The sequence below is a fragment of the Podarcis vaucheri genome (genome assembly GCF_965113315.1).
Source record: "Podarcis vaucheri genome assembly, chromosome: 3".
Classification (NCBI taxonomy): domain Eukaryota; kingdom Metazoa; phylum Chordata; class Lepidosauria; order Squamata; family Lacertidae; genus Podarcis; species Podarcis vaucheri.
The window spans coordinates 108,961,564-108,982,366 of NC_138761.1; the positions used below are offsets into that span (position 1 = coordinate 108,961,564).

The following is a 20,803-nucleotide window of genomic DNA, read 5'->3' on the forward strand; positions in this document are numbered from 1 at the left end:
TATTAACACTTGTCTTGGTGCATCTGCCTGCAATGAGGGTTTTTTTTTCCTTTCAAAAAATAAATAAATCCCTGCAAAAACGTAGCAGGATCATCATTGTGAGTTTCGTCTGTCACAACATTCGGTATGTTACATCCAGGCCAGAGCCCATATTTTCTGGTAGGGCAAATCACCGGGTCAGGCTGTTCACTCATGCTGGTTGTAGAAGAACAAGGGAGGAAATAAAGAGTTAGCCCTCTGCTCAAAAGCAACTCTTTGGCAGAACACTGCAGTGTTATATAACACCTCAGCCAAATACTCATCAGCTGCCTTATTTTGCAACAAGACCTGTAGCATCCAGATATAATTATACCTGGGGATACTCAATCCCCAAGCGCTTTCAGGTTTGATATTGTCTGCACATCGCTTTCTTGCCGTTGCAGAAAAGTAGTGCAATTAAAATGCACAGAGACTGAGTATTTAGGTCAGGCCCGCAACATTTCAAATTCAGATTGTGGCTGCAGTTTGAGGGGTTTTGTTTCTCCCTCTTGTTCTCCCATCAGCTTCATGACAATGCTAATCAGAAATAAGTCACACGCTGACTAATGTGCTCCCCCTTCCATGCAAAAGGAAGGTAAACGTTAAATATTGAGATTCGGAGCAGCACAAACAAAAACACTTTGCATGCTGATTGTATGGTGTGAAGTTAAGACTGTGCTGTCAAGCTTTCCCACACTAGTCAGTGCACCTGACAACAAAATAATCTCTGTGTTGCTTACTAGCAATAATTACTCGATCCAGAGCTTAATTGTGGTTTAGTTTGAATTTCTGACTATTTTAGGGCCTGAGCTTGAAATGAAATCAGGGCATATGTACAGCAACTGTAACCATATACTAAATGTATTCTTTCCCCTTAACCATGCTGGCTCTCAGATATGATCAAATGTGAAATACTTATCACCACATACTGTCAAAAGCTGCTTGAGGCCTGCAGGGGCAGCACAGAGTCTGTTGAGCCACACGTAGCTCTTCTATACCAGTGAAAGCTTTGAAGCAATCCCAGATCACTACCAGCGATGGTGTCAGAGCTCACCCTCCCAGACCTTGAACCTGATGTTTCTTCAATCAAGGAGCTGGTGAAGCAAGACCTTCCAGCAGATCTCCCTCTTGCCAATTATCCCAAGAAGCCATCAGACTTGGGTGCAATCTATACACATATAAAAACTGTTCTGAAAATGATTTTTTTTAAAAAGCTTTTTTAAAATTCATTGAATTTTCCATAAGGCTCACCATCACCATCTAGTGTCACATCGTATATTGCACTTAAAACATACAATGTTTGATTTGCAGCTGTATAGCTGAGTCCTAGACAAACCTAGACAGTATCTTAAAAAGCAGAGATATCACCTTGCCAACAACGGTCCGTATAGTTAAAGCTATGGTTTTCCCTGTAGTAATGTATGGAAGTGAGAGCTGGACCATAAAAAAGCTGTTCGCTGAAGAATTGATGCTTTTGAATTATGGTGCTGGAGGAGACTCTTGAGAGTCCCATGGACTGCAAGAAGATCAAACCTCTCCATTCTGAAGAAAATCAGCCCTGAGTGCTCACTGGAAGGACAGATCCTGAAGCTGAGACTCCAATACTTTGGCCACCTCATGAGAAGAGAAGACTCCCTGGAAAGGACCCTGATGTTGGGAAAAATTGAGGACACAAGGAGAAGGGGACAACAGAGGACGAGATGGTTGGATAGTGTTCTTGAAGCTACCAGCATGAGTTTGACCAAACTGCGGGAGGCAGTGGAAGACAGGAGTGCCTGGCGTGCTCTGGTCCATGGGGTCACAAAGAGTCAGACACAACTAAACAACTAAATAACAACAAGCTGAGTCCTTGGACTCTCCTGGTCTGGGACTGGGGAGGGCGTCCCCACACAAACTGTCTGGGTTCCTGGCCAGCTTTCAGACACCCCCCGCCTCCTTCAGGGCTGCAGGAGCAGAGGAGATGATGAACTAGGCAGGAACTTTAGAGCAACTGCCAAAATGCCCAGCTAGCTACTTGTGGGACTACTCAGGAAAAAGAAGAAGCACCTGGGAACACCTGCTCAGATAGGGTCTAACTGAGAGCCAGGAAGGGGTGGAGCCTCCAGCTGAAGCAACAGGTCTTATGCAAGCTCTAGGGCAGGGGTCAGCAACCTTTTTCAGCAGGGGGCTGGTCCACTATCCCTCAGACCTTGTGGGGGGCCGGACTATATTTTGAAAAAAGAAAAGAAAAAAAGAACGAATTCCTATGCCCCACAAATAACCCAAAGGTGCATTTTAAATAAAAGCACACATTCTACTCATGTAAAAACACCAGACAGGCTCCACAAATAACCCAGATATGCATTTTAAATAAAAGGACATATTATACTCAAGTAAAAACACACTGATTCCCGGGCCGTCCACTGGCCAGATTTAGAAGGCGATTGGGTCGGATCCGGCCCCCGGGCCTTAGTTTGCCTACCCATGCTCTAGAGCAGTGATTCTCAAGCTGTGAGTCCCTAGATGTTGTTGGACTACAACTCCCATCATTCCTAGCCAGCATGACCAGTGGTCAGGGATGATGGGAGTTGTAGTCGAACAACATCTGGGGACCCACAGCTTGAGAACTGCTGCTCTAGAGGAAGGACCCTGCCAGAACCTCACATCTCCTTCCCAAAGCCCATGCCTCTCTTACCCAGATTTGGGGGTCGGGCACCTCAAGGGCTGGGGGGTGTCAAATTTTGGCTTTGCACAGGGCATTATATTACCAAGCCGTGCCCCTGGAGCTCATCTCCCTTTCCTTTCTGACAAGTACACTTCACAACAGATCCAATGCGTTGCAACTGTGGAGGAATCTCTACTTTCTACACGTCGAGAACCCGACTTTCCAATAACGTCGCAGGCAGGCCACCATCGCCCTGAGCTCTGTGGGGAAAATAAATGCTAATTGCAGAGGGAAATTGGGTGATTAGGGCTCAAACCACAGTTCTTAAAGACTACAGATGGAACATGTTGCTAACAGAAAAGGTACCTAAGAGAAAAGGGGGAAATAAGCAAAACACCACAGAAACAGAGGCTCAGACACACTACACTCCAGTGGCAATAAAATGACACACCTTTCCCTCTGAACGCATTGTGCACTGTCGACATAACAAATATGACAACGAAACAAGTTTTGATTTGATCAGTAGGCTAGCAGTAAACGTTATACCACAGCACAAGGCTTGGCTTTCTGATCTATAGGCAAGCAAGACTATTCAGCACATAGCTTGGCTCCCACACCCTTATTCAATATTGATTTCAATTACTTTACTGCTTAATTCTCTCTTTTTAGGATTGCCCCAGTGTACAGTTTGTGCCGCTATTCAGCGCTAGGTGGAAATGAGCTCCAAGTCACGCCTGCCTGTGATCACTGTGAGTTGAGCCATCCTAGCAAGATCTGTCTTTGGTTATAGTTCGGACCTGATTCCCAAAATGTACCATTTAAAATACAAAAATGAAACAAGACCTTGACATGCGGCGGGGGGGGGGGGATAAATAAAACTAATGCTCCAGGGAAGCAGCAATTGTTTGCTAAGTATGACTGTATTTTCATCAGAAGCCACCAATATGGATGTACAAACCTGTGCATTTTAGGATAAAATGGGTAGAAATCTTTTGTGGCAAAATGCATGCATAAATGCATATTTTGTATTTTAAAAGCATTAAATATAGCATGAATTTTCATCTGTGTTTTTTGGGAGGGGGGGTTCGGGTGGCACTGTGGTCTAAACCACTAAGCCTTTTGGGCTTGCTGATCAGAAGGTTGGCGGTTCAAATCCCCATGACGGGATGAGCTCCTGTTGCTCTGTCCCAGCTCCTGCCAACCTAGCAGTTTGAAAGCACACCAGTACAAGTAGATAAATAGGTCCCACTGCGGCAGGAAGGTAAACAGTGTTTCCATGAGCTCTGGTTTCCATTACAGTCTCCCATTGCGCCAGAAACGGTTTAATCATGCTGGCCACGTGACACAGAAAGCTGTCTGTGGGCAAACGCCGGCTCCCTCAGACTGAAAGCAAGATAAGCACCACAACCCCATAGTCGCCTTTGACTGGACTTAAATGTCTAAGGGTCCTTTGCCTTATACCTTTGCAGATTGATGCACATAAGTTGTCAATAGATTTATCAGTTCATGCCTGAACTAGACATATAAATCCCAAAATGCACATAGATTCATGTGAACTGAAAAGCGGAAAAGTCAACGTTGCAGATTGCATGTACTGTATGGTTATCAGATTTTTTAAAAAAAATTCATGCTATATTATTTTAGGAAAGGGTTGCCAGAGTCCTTGACCTTTTTGGGGGGGAACCCCAAAGTTGTCAGGCGTGCACCTCGACACAAGGCAGGTAGAGAAGCCCATCTACAAACACACAAATACCCCCAAAAAAGAGATTGGGTGGGGGAGAGAGATCTAGCAAAGGCGCTCACTGGTCTTGGGAAAACACGCATTAAAACACACACATAAAGCTCCATCTCTGTCTCACAATGCAACACAGCTCTTTTCTAGGCTTCTCCTCTTCTTCACCGCCTCAGCACCTCGCTCGCCCCCCCCCTAACTCGGGTGTGCAGAGCCCGCAGCAGAAGAGCGCCACAGGCTCTTCTGCTGTGGACAGCTCTGTGCGATCTGGGGGTGAATGTTGATCGAGGAAGCAAACCAGAAGGAAGCTCTCTGGCTCATGCCTCGGTTTAAATAGCGCCCCACCACCACCACCACTAATGGGTTGGCTGGCTGGAACTTTGACGTGGCCAGGACCTCCGGTGCCGCTCGCTGCCATGGCAACCGCCATGTTGACTCACTGCAAGTCCCCAGTCATAAATCAGGGGATATTAATTAAAATCCGGGGAAATTCCGGGGACAGATTTTGTCCAGGGACAGATTTGTGAATCCAGAGACTGTCCCCAGGAACCGAGGACATCTGGTAACCCTAATGTACTGAGCCTATGTGCATTGGGATCTTTTGCATGGATCATCTCCTGAACTGGTGAATTTCCAATGTGGAAGTCGACAGACACAATCCCAACACATGCGCACAGATGCAGGCTTTCATCTGCACACACATGCGGAATGTCGGCATAAGGCTCTTTCTTTGCCTATGGCTAGGAGGAAGGGGAAAGCTGTTTATGAAAAAACTGACTTCCGCTTACTAAAAAGAGAATGATCTTCTGTGAGGCACAAAGACGGACCAAAGTTCAGTGGCAGAGTGTTTGCTTTGCATGCAGAAGGTCCCTGGTTCAGTCCTCAGCATCTCCAGATAGGTTCTGAAGCCCTGAAAAACCACCGCCAGCCATTGTGTCGATAATGAATGGTCTGAACTTGGCACAAGGCAGACTCCTAGGTTCCGAAGGTCTTTCAAATTGACATTCACTTCTCAGCTATTTCCGGGAAGATTGTGTTTTCTATCCACACACACCACAACATCATAAAAAAGCAATTTTAAACACATTTGCACATTGTTAACTTTTGTGTACGCACTGCAATCATGTAACAATACAAAACAGAGCGTTCCTCAGCAGGAGACTGTTTCCGAGCCGTCCTAGCTCAAAGAGTGTGTATTAAAAAACAGTTTTTTTTTTCCATTTTACACTTAAGTACGGGTGGAGGGTTATTTGGGCAAAAACATCTCCATGCAATCAAATTGTAGCTCCTTTCGTATTGGAGGAAGTTTATGCTGAGTCACTTTAAACATCTCAAAGCACTGAAAAATAAGAAAATGACAAGAAGGGCTCTTGCTACTGGAATTCTTTAGCTTAATAATCCAAACTTGCTTGGCTATTTGTATATCCTGGTTATTCCCCTACGGATGCTTCATACACATGCGAGATCAGCCTGCTAACTATTGTTTCTACAACTATTTGAATTATGTTCCAATTCATTTAGCAGAAGACAGATTCTGAATTCACACACACACACAGGTCACTCTTACTGGTCCTCCTAACATGCTAATGGTAATGGGACCCTTGACCATTAGGTCCAGTCGTGGCCAACTCTGGGGTTGCGGCGCTCATCTCGCTTTATTGGCCGAGGGAGCCAGCGTACAGCTTCCGGGTCATGTGGCCAGCATGACTAAGCCGCTCTGGCAAACCAGAGCAGCGCACAGAAACGCTTCCCGCTGGAGCAGTACCTATTTATCTACTTGCACTTTGACGTGCTTTCAAACTGCTAGGTTGGTAGGAGCAGGGACCGAGCAATGGGAGCTCACCCCGTCGCGGGGATTCGAACCGCCGACCTTCTGATCGGCAAGTCCTAGGCTCTGTGGTTTAACCCACAGCGCCACCCGCGTCCTAACATGCTACTCACAAGTAAAACCGAAGGATAGAATTCAGTGTAGTCCTAAGTGGAGTAAGTGCCTAAGAATAAGATCTATTTGCATAACAGAACTTTCCCTCCTCTGTTTTGGCGTTTCCCTCAACCGTCCTGAGAAGATTTAGGGGGTGTGGAATGGGGGGAGATGCCCCATTGTGCAAGCAGACCTTGTGCCATGGATGAAACAACTTTAAGTGGATAGTTGCTATATTTTTAACTCAGAGACTGCCAGGGGCTTAGGCTGGAATAGCTCAGTTGGTAGAACATGGGACTCTTAATCTCAGGACTATGAGTTCAAGCCCCATGTTGGGCAAAAGATTGTGGCCCCTTCCAACTCTGCAATTGTTAAAATTATACAATTCAAAGGAGAGAACTAATCTGTGAGAACATATGCAGACCAAGCTGCAGATGTCAGAATTTATGCAATAAAATCAGCTCGGGATCTTGAATGACCTAACATAACTGCAGAAATTATGCTTTAGAATTCTACTAATCTAAGCATCGTTTTCTTCTCAGGGATATGCTTCATGAACATCCATTGCCCTGGACTCCTTCAGGGTGCAGAGCGGGATATCAATTCAATAAATAAGCAAATAAATATAGAATAATTTTGGAGCACAATAGGCAGAAGCAAACTGAAATTTACTGTGTGTTTAGCTGTTGACCGCTAGTTAAACTGTGGCAATCTGTTCGCTCCAACAGATTGCTAGCACCCAAAAGATTGCTAAGTTTGACTATCTTTTGCCTTGACTCGGGGGTAGCACAATCCTATACAGGGCCACTCAAAAATGAGTCCTACTGAATTCAGTGAAACTTTTCTCTAAGTAATGGTGCATACAGGATTGATGCCCTAACCCAGACTAGTTTTTAAACCCAGTTTTAATAGCAACTTGAGGGCTCTGTGGAAGCAGCTAATGAGAGGGAAACTCTCCTTAGGGAACTCTTAAAGGAAATCCATGGGCACGACATTTCAAATCCTCCTCATGCTAGGGTGCGAGTGGTTATGGATCCCGTCGCCAGCCCTCCACCAGCTGCCGCCGTCCGCCTGCTGAACAGGTGAGCCAAAGTGCCACAGGTGGGGTCCCTAATGGCAGCAGAGAGCTCTGAAACATGGGGTTTTGAGGGTGGGGAGAGGATAATAATAATAATAATAATAATAATAATAATAATAATAATACATTTTATTTATATCCCGCCCTCCCCAGCCGAAGCCGGGCTCAGAGCTGCTAACAACAGTAAAATGATAAAACATTCTAAAATCATTTCATTCTAAAATTAATTCAAATCAGATTAATGGCAACCATTAGGCTAGAGTTCTGTGAGGATTGCCAAAGGAGGGAGTCAGGCTGTGCCCTGGCCAAAGGCCTGGTGGAACAGCTCTGTCTTGCAGGCCCTGCGGAAAGATATCAAGTCCTGCATGGCCCTAGTCTCCAGTGACAGAGCGTTCCACCAAATCGGAGCCACAGCCAAAAAAAGCCCTGGCTCTAGTTGAGGCCAGCCTAAACTCTCTGTCGCCTGGGAATGAGGATGAGCTGGTAGCAATGGGTGAACCTGTCAGTTTTGCTTTATTTCAATTACTCATCCTTTCAGTCTTAAATTCAGTTCTCCGCATTCCCAACTTAGTTGGAAATTTGTTTTTGTGTGTGTGTGTTTTGTTTAAACAAAGTTCCCATGAATATTCACCAGCGTTTTACTGCAAATTTCCCCTAATATAAACATCTGTATGCGTCTTTGGCCTAATACACATATTTTGACAACTTCCCCTACTATTCATCTTTGTTTGTAATTTTCATGAGTGTATGCATTTTTTTAATGCACAGCTTCAGGAGCGGACTTTGGTAAACCTTTGTCATATAGTGCCCTGTGCAAGGCCAAATTTGGTACCCCCAAATGGATCTTCTCAAGTGTGGATCTTCTAAATTTTGCCCTAAATCCTGTGCTGCACCTCACCCCAGAACTACATTGCAAAATTCGTGGAAGTCCTAATTTCAAAGGATTGACTGTGTTTCAGTTCTTGCGTTGTTTCCGAATGTGAGAGCATGGTAGGTTCACCTCCCAATGCAATCTGGGACCGTCTCTCCTTATATGTCCCACAAAGGAACTTACGGTCTTCAAACAAAAACATATTGGAGGTCCCAGGCCACAGAGAGGTTAGGCTGGCCTCAACCAGAGCCAGGGCTTTTTCGGCTGTGGCTCCGATCTGGTGAAACACTCTGTCACAAGAGACTAGGGCCCTGCAGGACTTGACATCTTTCCGCAGGGCCTGCAAGATGGAGCTGTTCCACCAGGCCTTTGGCCAGGGCACAGCCTGAATCCCTCCTTTGGCAGTCTTCACAGAACTCTAGCCCAATGGTTGCCATTAATCTGATTTGAATTAATTTCATAATGAAATGATTTTAGAATGTTTTATCATTTTACTGTTGTTAGCCACTCTGAGCCCAGCTTTGGCTGGGGAGGGCGGGATATAAAAAAAAATTTATTATTATTATTATTTCTCCCCCAGCCCTAGAGACATTAGATGCACTCTGGGCCACACAGCTCCATCAAGATCCATTGGGCAAGAGGAGGTCTTTGGAACTGTAGCTTTTTAGTTATGATACATTTTCAGGCAGAGCAGCCGGGTCATTGTGGGTTTCCTGGAAAAGAAATTTGGAGAAAAGGCGCAGGAGGAGGCACACCAGTAATGGACAAGCCAAGGAAGAAAATGAACCATTGATCTTGTAGCATACAGGATCAAATGGCCTGGAGCAACAGAAAACCACTCTTGTTAAGAATCCTCTACGGAAGCTGGTGGTTCTTTGTGTATTTTGTTGTATTTTCATTTTCTCTAACTCCTCACAGGAATAGAAATGCCAGGTGATATTTAGCTCTTCGCCTCCAATAATGGCTTTTGGTTATTGTAAAAGGAATGGAATTATCTTCTCCTGTCTAGTCCAATATTAAAGCTGTATAAATCAGTGCTATGCAGGCCGGGTCTCATTGTGCCTTGCTGCTGAAGAAGTGCAATAGTGTAACTTTCTAGCCTTCATTTATTCCCTGTTTCAGCTTCGGCACTGATTATTAGCTTCCTTTTCTTTTTCTTCCCATGTGTAAATTATGAATCCAGTTCCATCATGGCCCTACGAACCTTTTCTCTGTACGCATCATTTATTTTATGCTTTCTTCTTCTCCACGCAATTGTGTTGGAAGAAATGCAAGAGAAAAATTTCTAAGTCTCAAACTCACAGAGATCCGACAAACTCACTATTCCTGAAGGAGCGTCTCCACCCCCATCGTTCTACCCGGACACTGAGGTCCAGCACCGAGGGCCTTCTGGTAGTTCCCTCACTGCGAGAAGCCAAGTTACAGGGAACCAGTCAGAGGGACTTCTCGGTAGTGGCACCTTCCCTGTGGAACACCCTCCCACCAGATGTCAAAGAGAACAACAACTACCAGGCTTTTAGAAGACATCTGAAGGCAGCCCTGTTTCGGGAAGCTTTTAATGTTTGATGTATTATAGTATTTTAATATTCTTTTGGAAGCCGCCCAGAGTGGCTGGGGAAGCCCAGCCAGATGGGCGGGGTATAAATAAATTATTATTATTATTATTATTATTATTATTATTATTATTATTATTCCAGCTATTATATCCCTGACCTCCTCAGAGATATTTCAGTCTGTCTCTGAAGAGGGGTAAAAAAAAACCTGGTACAATTTTATATTTATTTTTCAATCTTGAAATTGCATATGTTCTTGGGAAAGGATGCAGGCTTCATTAAAACATACCCTGTTGCTATCAAGCATACCTGCATTTAATCCAGTTTATCTGTGGCTTTCCTTTATCTGGAATTAATGAATTTAATTGACTGCCAGGGGCTTAGGCTGGTAGAGCAGTTGGTCAGAGGAGATTAAAAATCTCCTGGTTGTGGGTTCAAGCTCCCTGTTGGGCAAAAGATTCTGCCATTGCAGGGGGTTGATTAGATGACCCTTGTGGTCTCTTCCAACTCTACAATTCTATGTTTTATGATTGTTCAAATTATACAATTCAAAGGAGAGAACTAATCTGTGAGAACATATGCAGATCAAGTTGCAGACACCAGAACTTATGCAATAAAGATCAGCTCTGGATCTTGAATGACGTAACATAAATAACCATACATGAGAATATTTGGCTTCACCTGTGGCTTTCCTTTTTCTGGAACTGATTAATTTATTTGTGCTCAAATCTAATCTTTAAACGGATGACCAAGTAATAATGAAACAGTAAATTGTTACAAAGGAAAAACAGGTATGTGAAAATAGAATCAATGGCTCCTGTTTGGGAGATTCTCTAAGGGGCAAATGCTATGCTGAGGTACTCTTCACAATTCACTCTCAACTCCTTTACACAAGTTCATTCCCAGGGAAAGAGAGTAGTGAGTCTTCAGATCCACAGTGGTATCTCGGGTTAAGAACTTAATTCGTTCTGGAGGTCCATTCTTAACCTGAAACTGTTCTTAACCTGAGGTACCACTTTAGCTAATGGGGCCTCCCACTGCCGCCACACGATTTCTGTTCTCATCCTGAAGCAAAGTTCTTAACCCAAGGTACTATTTCTGGGTTAGCGGTGTCTGTAACCGGAAGCGTCTGTAACCCGAGGTACCTCCGTACTCTATGGAAGGTATTTTAGTATAAACCCAGTTCTCTTGACAATAGTGATCTTCCACACCCATGAGCATTCTGCCATGAATCACATTTTGCATCCATGAGGTGGACTCATGGAACAATTCATACACAGGGAAGTGTTTAATTGGAGTAGCAGTTGGCTTACTGATGACCCTCAGAACCATCCTATTAAGGATTCCAAACCCATTAATGACCCATTCTGTCTATGAGTGACCCATTCTGACAATGGACATACCAGGGAGTATCATCTTGTTATTGTGTAGCATTAGGCAGCTTGAACCTTTGTAGAAATAATTACTTGAGACTGTCAAGATGACCACAATTAAAGGGCAGCTTTCTTAGACCAAGACAATCTGAGCCAATGTGGTGCAGTGGTTGCAGTGTTAGGCTGAAGAGATGCAAGTCCAATACCCCACTCAGCCATGCAGCTCAGTGGATGACCCCTGGCCATCTCTCAACAGAACCATCCTCGCAAACTTGTCGTGAGGTTAAAATGGAGGAAAAGATAACCGTGAAAGTTGCCTTCAGCTCCTTGGAGGGAAAGGAAGGATATCAATGTCATAAACGAAAGAGGATATTTACAAAGATGAAGTTGTTATGGATCACGGAGATTTCCTGAATTGTTATTTTTTACTTTTTTATTTATACTTTTCAAATTTATACATTTCATTAGTTTTACAATCAATTTGACTTTCCAAAATTTGACTTCCTTCCTCCTTTCTGCAGTTTCTAAAATTTATTTTTTAATGTCTTCTGCATATCCAACTTCATTTAATTTGCTCATTTAATTATCTAATCTAAATATGTACTCTTATAAACTGCAGGTTATTACACTAATCCTGCTAATGTTTTTATCTGTTTACAATTCATCTGTAAATATTCAATAAACCATTTTCATTCTTTTATAAAAAGTTCGCTAGCTTGATTTCTTATTCTTCCGGTAAGTTTTGCCATTTCTGCATATTCCATAAGTTTTTGTATCCATTCTTCCTTTACTGAGACTTCTGCTTCTTTCCACTTTGGGGCAAGTAACATTCTTGCTGCTGTAGTAGCATACGTAAATAAATTTCTATACAATTTAGGTAGTTCTGTCCCTATAATTCATGAATTTGACATGTAGGGTGATATTCCCACCATATGGAAGTGATGCCAAATTTTTCATGTAAAGCTGCCTTATATTGATGGGCCAATTGCCTAACTCTAACCCATCCATTCAAATTGGCAGTGGCTTGTCAAGGCTTTGGAAAGTCTTTCACTGCCTTATACCACATGTCAAACATTTGATTTCAGATTGTAGCTATAAGATGGAAAACCATTAAGAGACAACTTACCCTGGGGTCTTTTTCTAAGCGAAGCTGGTGCTGAAGACTGCGCCGCCTCCGCCCCTTGGACATCCCGTTGTGGAAAAAATGGTACCCATCCTCAACAAAGGGTAGCTGGGGAAGATTTTGAACAGTTAAGTATTAGATAACATGCTCGTACTGACCATCATGATAATCTACAATACAATCTCTATAAACAATGGGTCAAATGGGGCTGGGCAACCTTAGACCTATGGGATCTGTCCTTAGGATGCTCCTCACACTTCCCTGTAGGCCATGACCCTCAATGACCCTGCTTTGAACACTCCTTCTGTGTTTTTGCCTGGCTGGAACGTTGACCTTGAATTCTGATCATGCCTCTTGCCCAGTGGCCTGGGTGGGGTGGAGGAGAATAAAGAGGAATTTATGAGTACAGTTGTAGCTTGGTTCTCGAACTTAATGCATTCTGGGAGTTCATTCGACTCCCAAAACTGTTCGGAAACCAAGGCACGACTTCCTATTGGCTGCAGGAGCTTCCTGCACTCAGGCAGAAGCTGTGTGGGATGTTCAGCTTCTGAAAAACATTCGCAAACCAGAACATAGCTGTCAGCTTTCAGATTTGAAAATAAGGGATCAGCAGCCTCACCTGTCCCAGGGACAGTCTACGGGTTATCTAACAATCTGGGATAGCAGCGGGAAGCAGCGGCAAACAGCGCTGGAATAAGGGAATTTCCCGCAAAAAAAGGGAAGGTTGACAGCTATGAACCAGAACACTTACTTCTGGGTTTGCAGCATTCGGGAGCCAATTTGCTTGGCAACTTAGCCATTCGAGAGCCAAGGTACCACTGTACGTGCAGAAGCTAGCCTAATGCACAAAGGCAAAGCTAACATTTGTTGTTTTACCACTTTTGTCTCTGGCCCCACCCACAAATGGCATGCGGTTGCCTGCCTGGCACCAGATTTAGGGTGGTATTGGAGCTTCCCACACACAGGGCACTGTGCCAAGGGGGTAGAAAATTGAGATGACCCATAATTGAGAAGATCCATTTGGGGGCACCATTTTTTTTTTTGCCTTGCACAGGGTGCTATATTACAAAAGTCTGCCCCTGGGTTGTTTAGGGGCCGCCCTGAAGGGAATAAAGCTCTTGGGTTGAGAAGCATTCTCTACTTCCAGAGCAGAGCATTCAATCCCTCAAAGAGTCCTGCATATTATAACCCAGAGAGGGAAGCAATAAAACTAATATCATTAAGACCAAATTGAGTCTTCGGGCAAGAATATCACACTTGTGCATGTGTAGCTGTGGCAACATAAACAGCAGCCTGCTTCTACATCTCCACAGCAAATTATGGCTATGGATATAGTACCATCCATGTACATTTTGCTTCACAAACGCAGAAGAAAATGTTATGACCCTGCCTTGAGGAGCTTACAATCTAAAATTAAAAAATTAAAGAAAGGCAAGGAAAGCTCATAAAAGTCTAAATCAGTTAGAATTTTGCTTTTAAACGAATACCTAGTTCCTGACTATGCTAGAAATATGGCGATATATACCATATTTTTTCGTGTATAAGACTAGGTTTTCTTCCTAAAAAATAATGTCAAAAATTAGGGGGCCATCTACCCCCATTTTCTTAAATCTGAGTCTCCAAAAATAGGGGTGTCTTATACATGGGGGTGTCTTATAGACGGGAAAATACAGTAAATCTTGCATGGCATGGGCTGTTTTGATTTTCCACCAAAGGAAATGAAATCCTCCTCTATCCCGCTCTGTTGGTCATAAAAAAAAATTAGTACATGGATCCCACAGGACACCTTGAATGTTACAGATCATTGGGAGCCAGGTCTGCCCAGCACTGAACATAAATCTGAAAATTTTTTCGTTCCGCTCACAAAACACAGCTAGATGCCTGTGAAAACTGGACATTCAGCGTGGCTCTCAACAATTTTCCTCAGATGGAAAGAAGTGTTGACAAGGGTTTTACCTTTTCATAATGAGAGACTGGGAAAATGCGTCACCACCCCATTGCATTTTTTAAAGCCCAAGTTGGGACTGATGGAGGTGATGAGGTCATGTATTCTCCCTGCTTCTGTGCAAGACTAGCATGCAGGAATGAGAACATTCGTTTGAGCGAGGAAAAAGTCCACACAAAAGGTGGCCGTTGCTGCTTGGACGCGCTGTTCAATTTTCACGCAAAAGATGTGGAATCAAATCTGCTGTTCAGTGTGCCCCCTTCACAGCTTGGAGTTCCTCTGTAGTCACATGGCAAAATATGCCAGCTATATCTATTGTTAGGGGAATTACAGGAAATTATTATAGAGGATCTAGTAAATCTACTCAGAGTAGTTGGATTACCATCTCTCCCACCCACTTGCTGCCCACAATTAAATATGAGGCAATGACAGTCTGTGTTTGCGGAAAGGAATGACAAAAAATAAATAGTTTGAGATAATAATAATAATAATAATAATAATAATAATAATAATAATTTTACACGTAAAAAATGGCAAAACATTAGACAGAAAAAAATTCCCGATACAGGGTTGCCTTCAGATGGGAAGAGGCACAGACAGAGTTGAGTTTTGAGTTATGTGAACTCCATAAAAAAGGCATCTAGGAATGCAGAATCTCTCCATCTCTCTGTCTCTCTGAGGTGAGGAAACAATTAAGCTGTGTGCCTCCACCTATGCTCAGTGTCCATATTTGTAAACAAAGTCAAATGTCATAAGCATCCAGTCAAATGCCATAAGAAATGCAATAAATCTTTACTATCTTCTTCTTAGTGAAAAGGGCCAGCCCAATATATTTTACAGCCTGAGGCAATGGGCAAGATGTCATTCTCCCCATTGCATGTACAGAAATTAGCCAGCCTGGCAGCTGAAACTTACTTCAGCACTGATGACCTGACAGCTGGGTACTGCCTTTGGGTTTTTATGATTATGTAGTAGCAGCAGTAATAATAATAATAATAATAATAATAATAATAATAATAATATATCCTGCCCATCTGGTTTCCCCAGCCACTCTGGGCAGCTCCCAACAGAATTAAAATCACAATTTACAACACAACGCCTTGGGAGGGCATTCCACAGGGCAGGCACCACTACCAGGAATTCAGGGGGTTCCCAAACTGTGGTCTGAAGACCAGCAGCCATCCATGTGCTTCATACAAGTGGTCCACAGTGTGTCTACACTAAATATTAATATTGACCGTTAATTATATTTTCATTCCTTCTTTTACTTCTTATATTGTATTTTTGTTTTGTTTTGTTTTAATTTATTTAATCAATTTTGATACAGACAACCGCAAAAGACATCTACAACAAAAACCATAGCAACAATAATATTTTTGTTTTAATTCTATGGGATTCAAATTGTGATACAATCAGATACAGCACAAGAAACAAAAGAAGCAATCAAAAACCAAACAGCATATCACAACTGCTGCAACAGGCAGTAAAATCATTAAGCGGTCTGCCAAGACCCTCAGTGACTTTTAAGTGGTCCATGGAGGTGGAGATTGGCATTAAACATTGTAACTGAAAACATTCACGTGCGCAGCCTGGGAGTCATTTTGGACTCACAGCTGTCCATTGAGGGGCAGGTTAATTCTGTGTCCAGGGCGGCTGTCTACCAGCTCCACCTGGTACGCCGGCTGAGACCCTACCTGCCCACGGACTGTCTTGCCAGAGTGGTGCATGCTCTAGTTATCTCCTGCTTGGACTACTGCAATGCGCTCTACCTGGGGCTACCTTTGAAGGTGTCTCAGAAACTACAATTAATCCAGAATGCGGCAACAAGACTGGTGACTGGGAGTGGCCACCAAGACCACATAACACCGGTCCTGAGAAATCTTCATTGGCTCCCAGTATGTTTCTGAGCACAATTCAAAGTGTTGGTGCTGACCCTTAAAGCCCTAAACGGCCTCGGTCCTGTATACCTGAAGGAGCGTCTCCACCCCCATCATTCAGCCCGGACACTGAGATCCAGTGCCGAGGGCCTTCTGGCGGTTCCCTCATTCAAGAAGTGAGGTTACAGGGAACCAGACAGAGGGCTTTCTCGGTAGTGGCGTCCACCCTGTGGAACACCCTCCCTTCAGATGTGAAGGAAATAAGTAGCTATCCTATCTTTAAAACACATCTGGAGGCAGCCCTGTTCAGGGAAGTTTTTAATATTTAACGCTGTACTGTTTTTAACACTTGATTGGAAGCCGCCCAGAGTGGCTGGGGAAACTCAGCCAGATGGGCAGGGTATAAATAATATAGTAGTAGTAGTAGTAGTAGTAGTAGTAGAAAATAGTACCCCCCCCCCACAGAAAGAAACGAGTTATCTGTACAAAGAGAGGTTCTTTTGCTCTATGACAGCCTCCCCCAACCTTGTGATCTCCAGATGTTTTGGGCTTCGGTTCCCATCAGTCCCAGAAAGCCTGGACTAATCTTCAGGGATGATGGGGGCTGTCGTCCAAAACATCTGGATGGCATCAGGTTGAGGAATGTTGCTCTGCATTTACAGGATCTATCTTTCTCAACTTGTACTAGGAAAAACAGTTGCATGATCCCACTCTAAGCCAGTCTCTTTTGGATTTCAGCTATTTAGATGGCTGCTGAAAAAATACCCTGTCTACCGAGGGACCCTGCAATTCAGCCAGACTGCTAAGTCTGAGATAAATGGCACATATATTCCTCCTCACTGAGGCTGCTCTTATGGAACATTTTCAATTGCACCGCACGTCTCCATGCTATTTCTTGCTCAGAATAATTCATAACCGTCTGGTTAGCGACTCATTTGCATTTTCAACCCCATTTTTATCGGTGTTATCGTGCTACCCTCTTTCAAATTACAACAATAAAAAAGGACTGTGACCTATTTGGCTAGTTCCTAACAGAACACTTCTGATCTTTTCTGCACAATGAGAAAAGTGGAAGACAGGGTGTAACATGATTGCCTGTGATTCTACAAAACGATTAACCTTGAACAATGCATTGTCACACCTTTCTGGCATGTCTGAAAAGCCACAGAAGCCATTTTAGTTAGCATTTCTGTCTATTTCACTGGCCTTCTGATTTCTTTTGAAAACAGAAATCCTCCTCTTTAAAGGTCTTGTTCTTCTAGGTATAATCCTAAAATAAAAGCTGTTGCAACTTACAAATTCCTCTTTGGCCTTATGTAATATTAGACAGGAGTGCCTGGCATGCTCTAGTCCATGGGGTCACGAAGAGTCGAACACGACTAAACGACTAAACAACAACAACAACAATATTTCTAAAGACAAGTTTCAGTTAGTAATTCATACATGCTTGATTTCAATAAACCTAGAATCATAGAATCATAGAATCATAGAGTTGGAAGAGACCTGTTGAATAATCAAAAAGTAGCAACTTGCTATACTCAGAAAGGGATAGGCAACGGTAAAGGTAAAGGAACCCCTGACCATTAGGTCCAGTCGTGGCCGACTCTCGGGTTGCGGCGCTCATCTCGCTTTATTAGCCGAGGGAGCCGGTGTACAGCTTCTGGGTCATGTGGCCAGCATGAATAAGCCGCTTCTGGTGAACCAGAGCAGCACACAGAAACGCCATTTATCTTCCCGCCAGAGCGGTACCTATTTATCTACTTGCACTTTGACGTGCTTTCGAACTGTTAGGTTGGCAGGAGCAGGGACCGAGCAACGGGAGCTCACTCCATCATGGGGATTCGAACCGCTGACCTTCTGATCAGCAAGTCCTAGGCTCTGTAGTTTAACCCACAGCGCCACCCGCGTCCTTTAGGCAACGGTACTAATGAGTTAATTGGTACTAATTACTTTAGTCATTTCTATATTAGTACTCTATATTTTTGTATATTTTCTTAAAAACAGATGGCCTTACAGCAGGTGTGGGGGAACTTTAGTCCTCCAGATGTGACTAAACTACAATTCACATCATCCCTGGCCATTGTCCATGCTTGCTGGGGCTGATGGGAGTTGTAGTTCAGCAACATCTGGAAGGCCAAAGGTCCCACAAGAGCTAAGGCCCAACACGATGAGAAATCCTTAAAAATAACACGACACAGAAGTCTTGATTCAGCTTTATCACACATTACATTTGAAGAACTCTTTGGCCACTTCAACAGTCATGGCATCCTGGGAAATGCAGTTTGCCAAGGGTGCTGGGAACTATAGCTTCACAACAAACTACAGCTCCCAGGATTCCTTAGAGGAAGCCGCATCTGTTAAATTGGTAGAATGCATGGTGTGAATGGGACTTTTTTGCAGCTGCCAGGAAGGCATTCATGTAGCCTCTGACGGACCATCAGTGATGCCACAAATCAGCTTCTCAGTGGATGATGGAAGCAGAGAGAACGAAACTCAGCACCTTCTGCTAAACAGCTGATCAGCTTACATGGCTTCAAAAGGCCTCTTGCCAACAGACAAAAGTGTGGATTTTTAAAATTATTATTAACCATAATCACTAAGTTTCAGAGGCAAAATGTCACTCAATGTCAATCATTTCGGTAGCAGCAGCAGGAAAGCTGACTGAAAGTATTTGCCTGTCCACTGTGGGTGATGGGAAGCTAGATTCAATGGATCTTTTGTCTGATCCAACGGATTTGGTCTGATCTTCGTAGACTTTAATTCGTACCATTGCCGGTTTCTTGACCGGTGGCAACCCTGGCAGCTAAATTGTTGGAGAGATGCATGCGCAGCCTTCATTTCTCAAGCACCTCCCTCAGCTTCTGCATGCTTATACCTCCTTGCCTGATTGCTGTAAGGATATCTTGTACTTCCTTGAACTAAACACAAATAATTTATAGGTTGAAAAGCTTCCTTCGGTGCCTAAAACCAGAAGACTGAAGATTCATACACATTGTCTGAGAGTGACTCCCCCAGTTTCAGCTGCATTGATTACTCTTTCCTAAGGATGGCAACAATTAAGCTCTAATTGAAATCCACACTTTTTATGATCAGTGGTTAATGGCTTAATTAATCCTGCCAATCAAACGAAGAGCATTTGCTTCGTGTTTTAGGTTTTAAGGGCTAACTGCCAGGCTATTTATCCCTCAGAACACCGGGAAGCAAGTTAAAGCTCACGCTGAACAAAGCTTTGTGGGTTCTGTTATTCGCCCACGAAAGAAAGGTCACAGCATCTAAAGCACGTCAAGGATTTTGCAGAAGAAGAGAAATATTTTTAGGCACGAACAATGTGGACTTGAAAATGCTTCACATTTCATCATCCTTGTGTACCGCAGATGTTTTTCATGGACGGAACAAGTTGCTCACCCCTGTGAAGAAGGATTTTTGCCTGGCACTCGGCTAACACTATGAAAAATGTTAGGCAGTGGTGGCAGCAAGAACCGATGGCTGGTGGTGCTTTGCAAAAGTCATACATTCTGATATTATCAACATCATCCATTATACAAGCAAAAATCGGTAATGGCAGAGGAAGAATAACATGTTTAGGGTTATTAGGTATGTTGTTTTGGGGGACATTTAACAAAGCCAAGCCGTTGTAAGGTAAAGGTACCCCTGACCATTAGGTTCAGTCACGGACAACCCTGGGGTTGTGGCGCTCATCTCGCTTTACTGGCTGAGGGAGCCGGCGTGTGTCTGCAAACAGCTTCTGGGCATGACTAAGCCGCTTCTGGTGAACCAGAGCAGCGCACAGAAATGCCGTTTACCTTCCCGCTGGAGTGGTACGTATTTATCTACTTGCACTTTGACGTGCTTTTGACCTGCTAGGTGGGCAGGAGCAGGGACCGAGCAACGGGAGCTCACTCCATCGCAGGGATTCGAACCGACCTTCTGATCGGCAAGCCCTAGGCTCTGTAGTTTAGACCACAGTACTTACCTAGTCACATTGCTCCAAAAGAGCAACCATTGTAGTGAGAGACAGGACAGTGTTTTGGTTAGAGTGTTGGACTAGCACTTGAAAGACCCAGGTTCAAATGCCATTCAGACCTGACATTCACTTGACCTTGAGCACTTTACTTTACTGCATCTTAGCCTAAGCTACCTCACAGAATGTTTATAAGCATAACAGCTGGGGGGGGGGAGAAAAGAGAAGAAAAGGACTTTGTATGCAACCCTGAGTTCCTCGCAGAAATGGTCCAGAATTTTCTGGACATGCAGTGCCAACTCACTGTTACATGCGCTTCAGGTTACATACGCTTCAGGTTACAGACTCCGCTAACCCAGAAATATTACCTTGGGTTAAGTACTTTGATTCAGGATGAGAACAGAAATCGTGCTCCGGTGGCGCGGCAGCAGCAGGAGGCCCCATTAGCTAAAATGGTGCTTCAGGTTAAGAACGGTTTCAGGTTAAGTACAGACCTCCGGAACGAATAAAGTACTTAACCTGAGGTACCACTGTATACGTAATGCTGCAGTCCGGGCGAAAATCAATGAAAATATCCGGGGAAATCCGGGTGCCTATGTTGGCAGTGTCGTTTTTGCCGATTTCCCATAAAAAATAGCTCCAAAATGGCGATTTTGCGCTAAACTAAAAACTTCACCACCACCACCCCGAAAAAAGAATTCAACAAC

At 43.8% G+C, this 20,803-nt stretch overlaps 1 protein-coding gene across 1 annotated transcript in view; it reads right to left on the reverse strand.

Moving 5' to 3' along the window:
- The window catches only part of PCSK2 (proprotein convertase subtilisin/kexin type 2), a 126,334-nt gene that overhangs the window by 83,494 nt on the left and 22,037 nt on the right, over positions 1 to 20,803 (reverse strand). Inside the window, exon 2 of the mRNA XM_082215540.1 lies at positions 12,317 to 12,421. Coding sequence (XP_082071666.1) covers positions 12,317 to 12,421 — 105 coding nt within the window. The remainder of the gene's footprint in view (positions 1 to 12,316; positions 12,422 to 20,803) is intronic.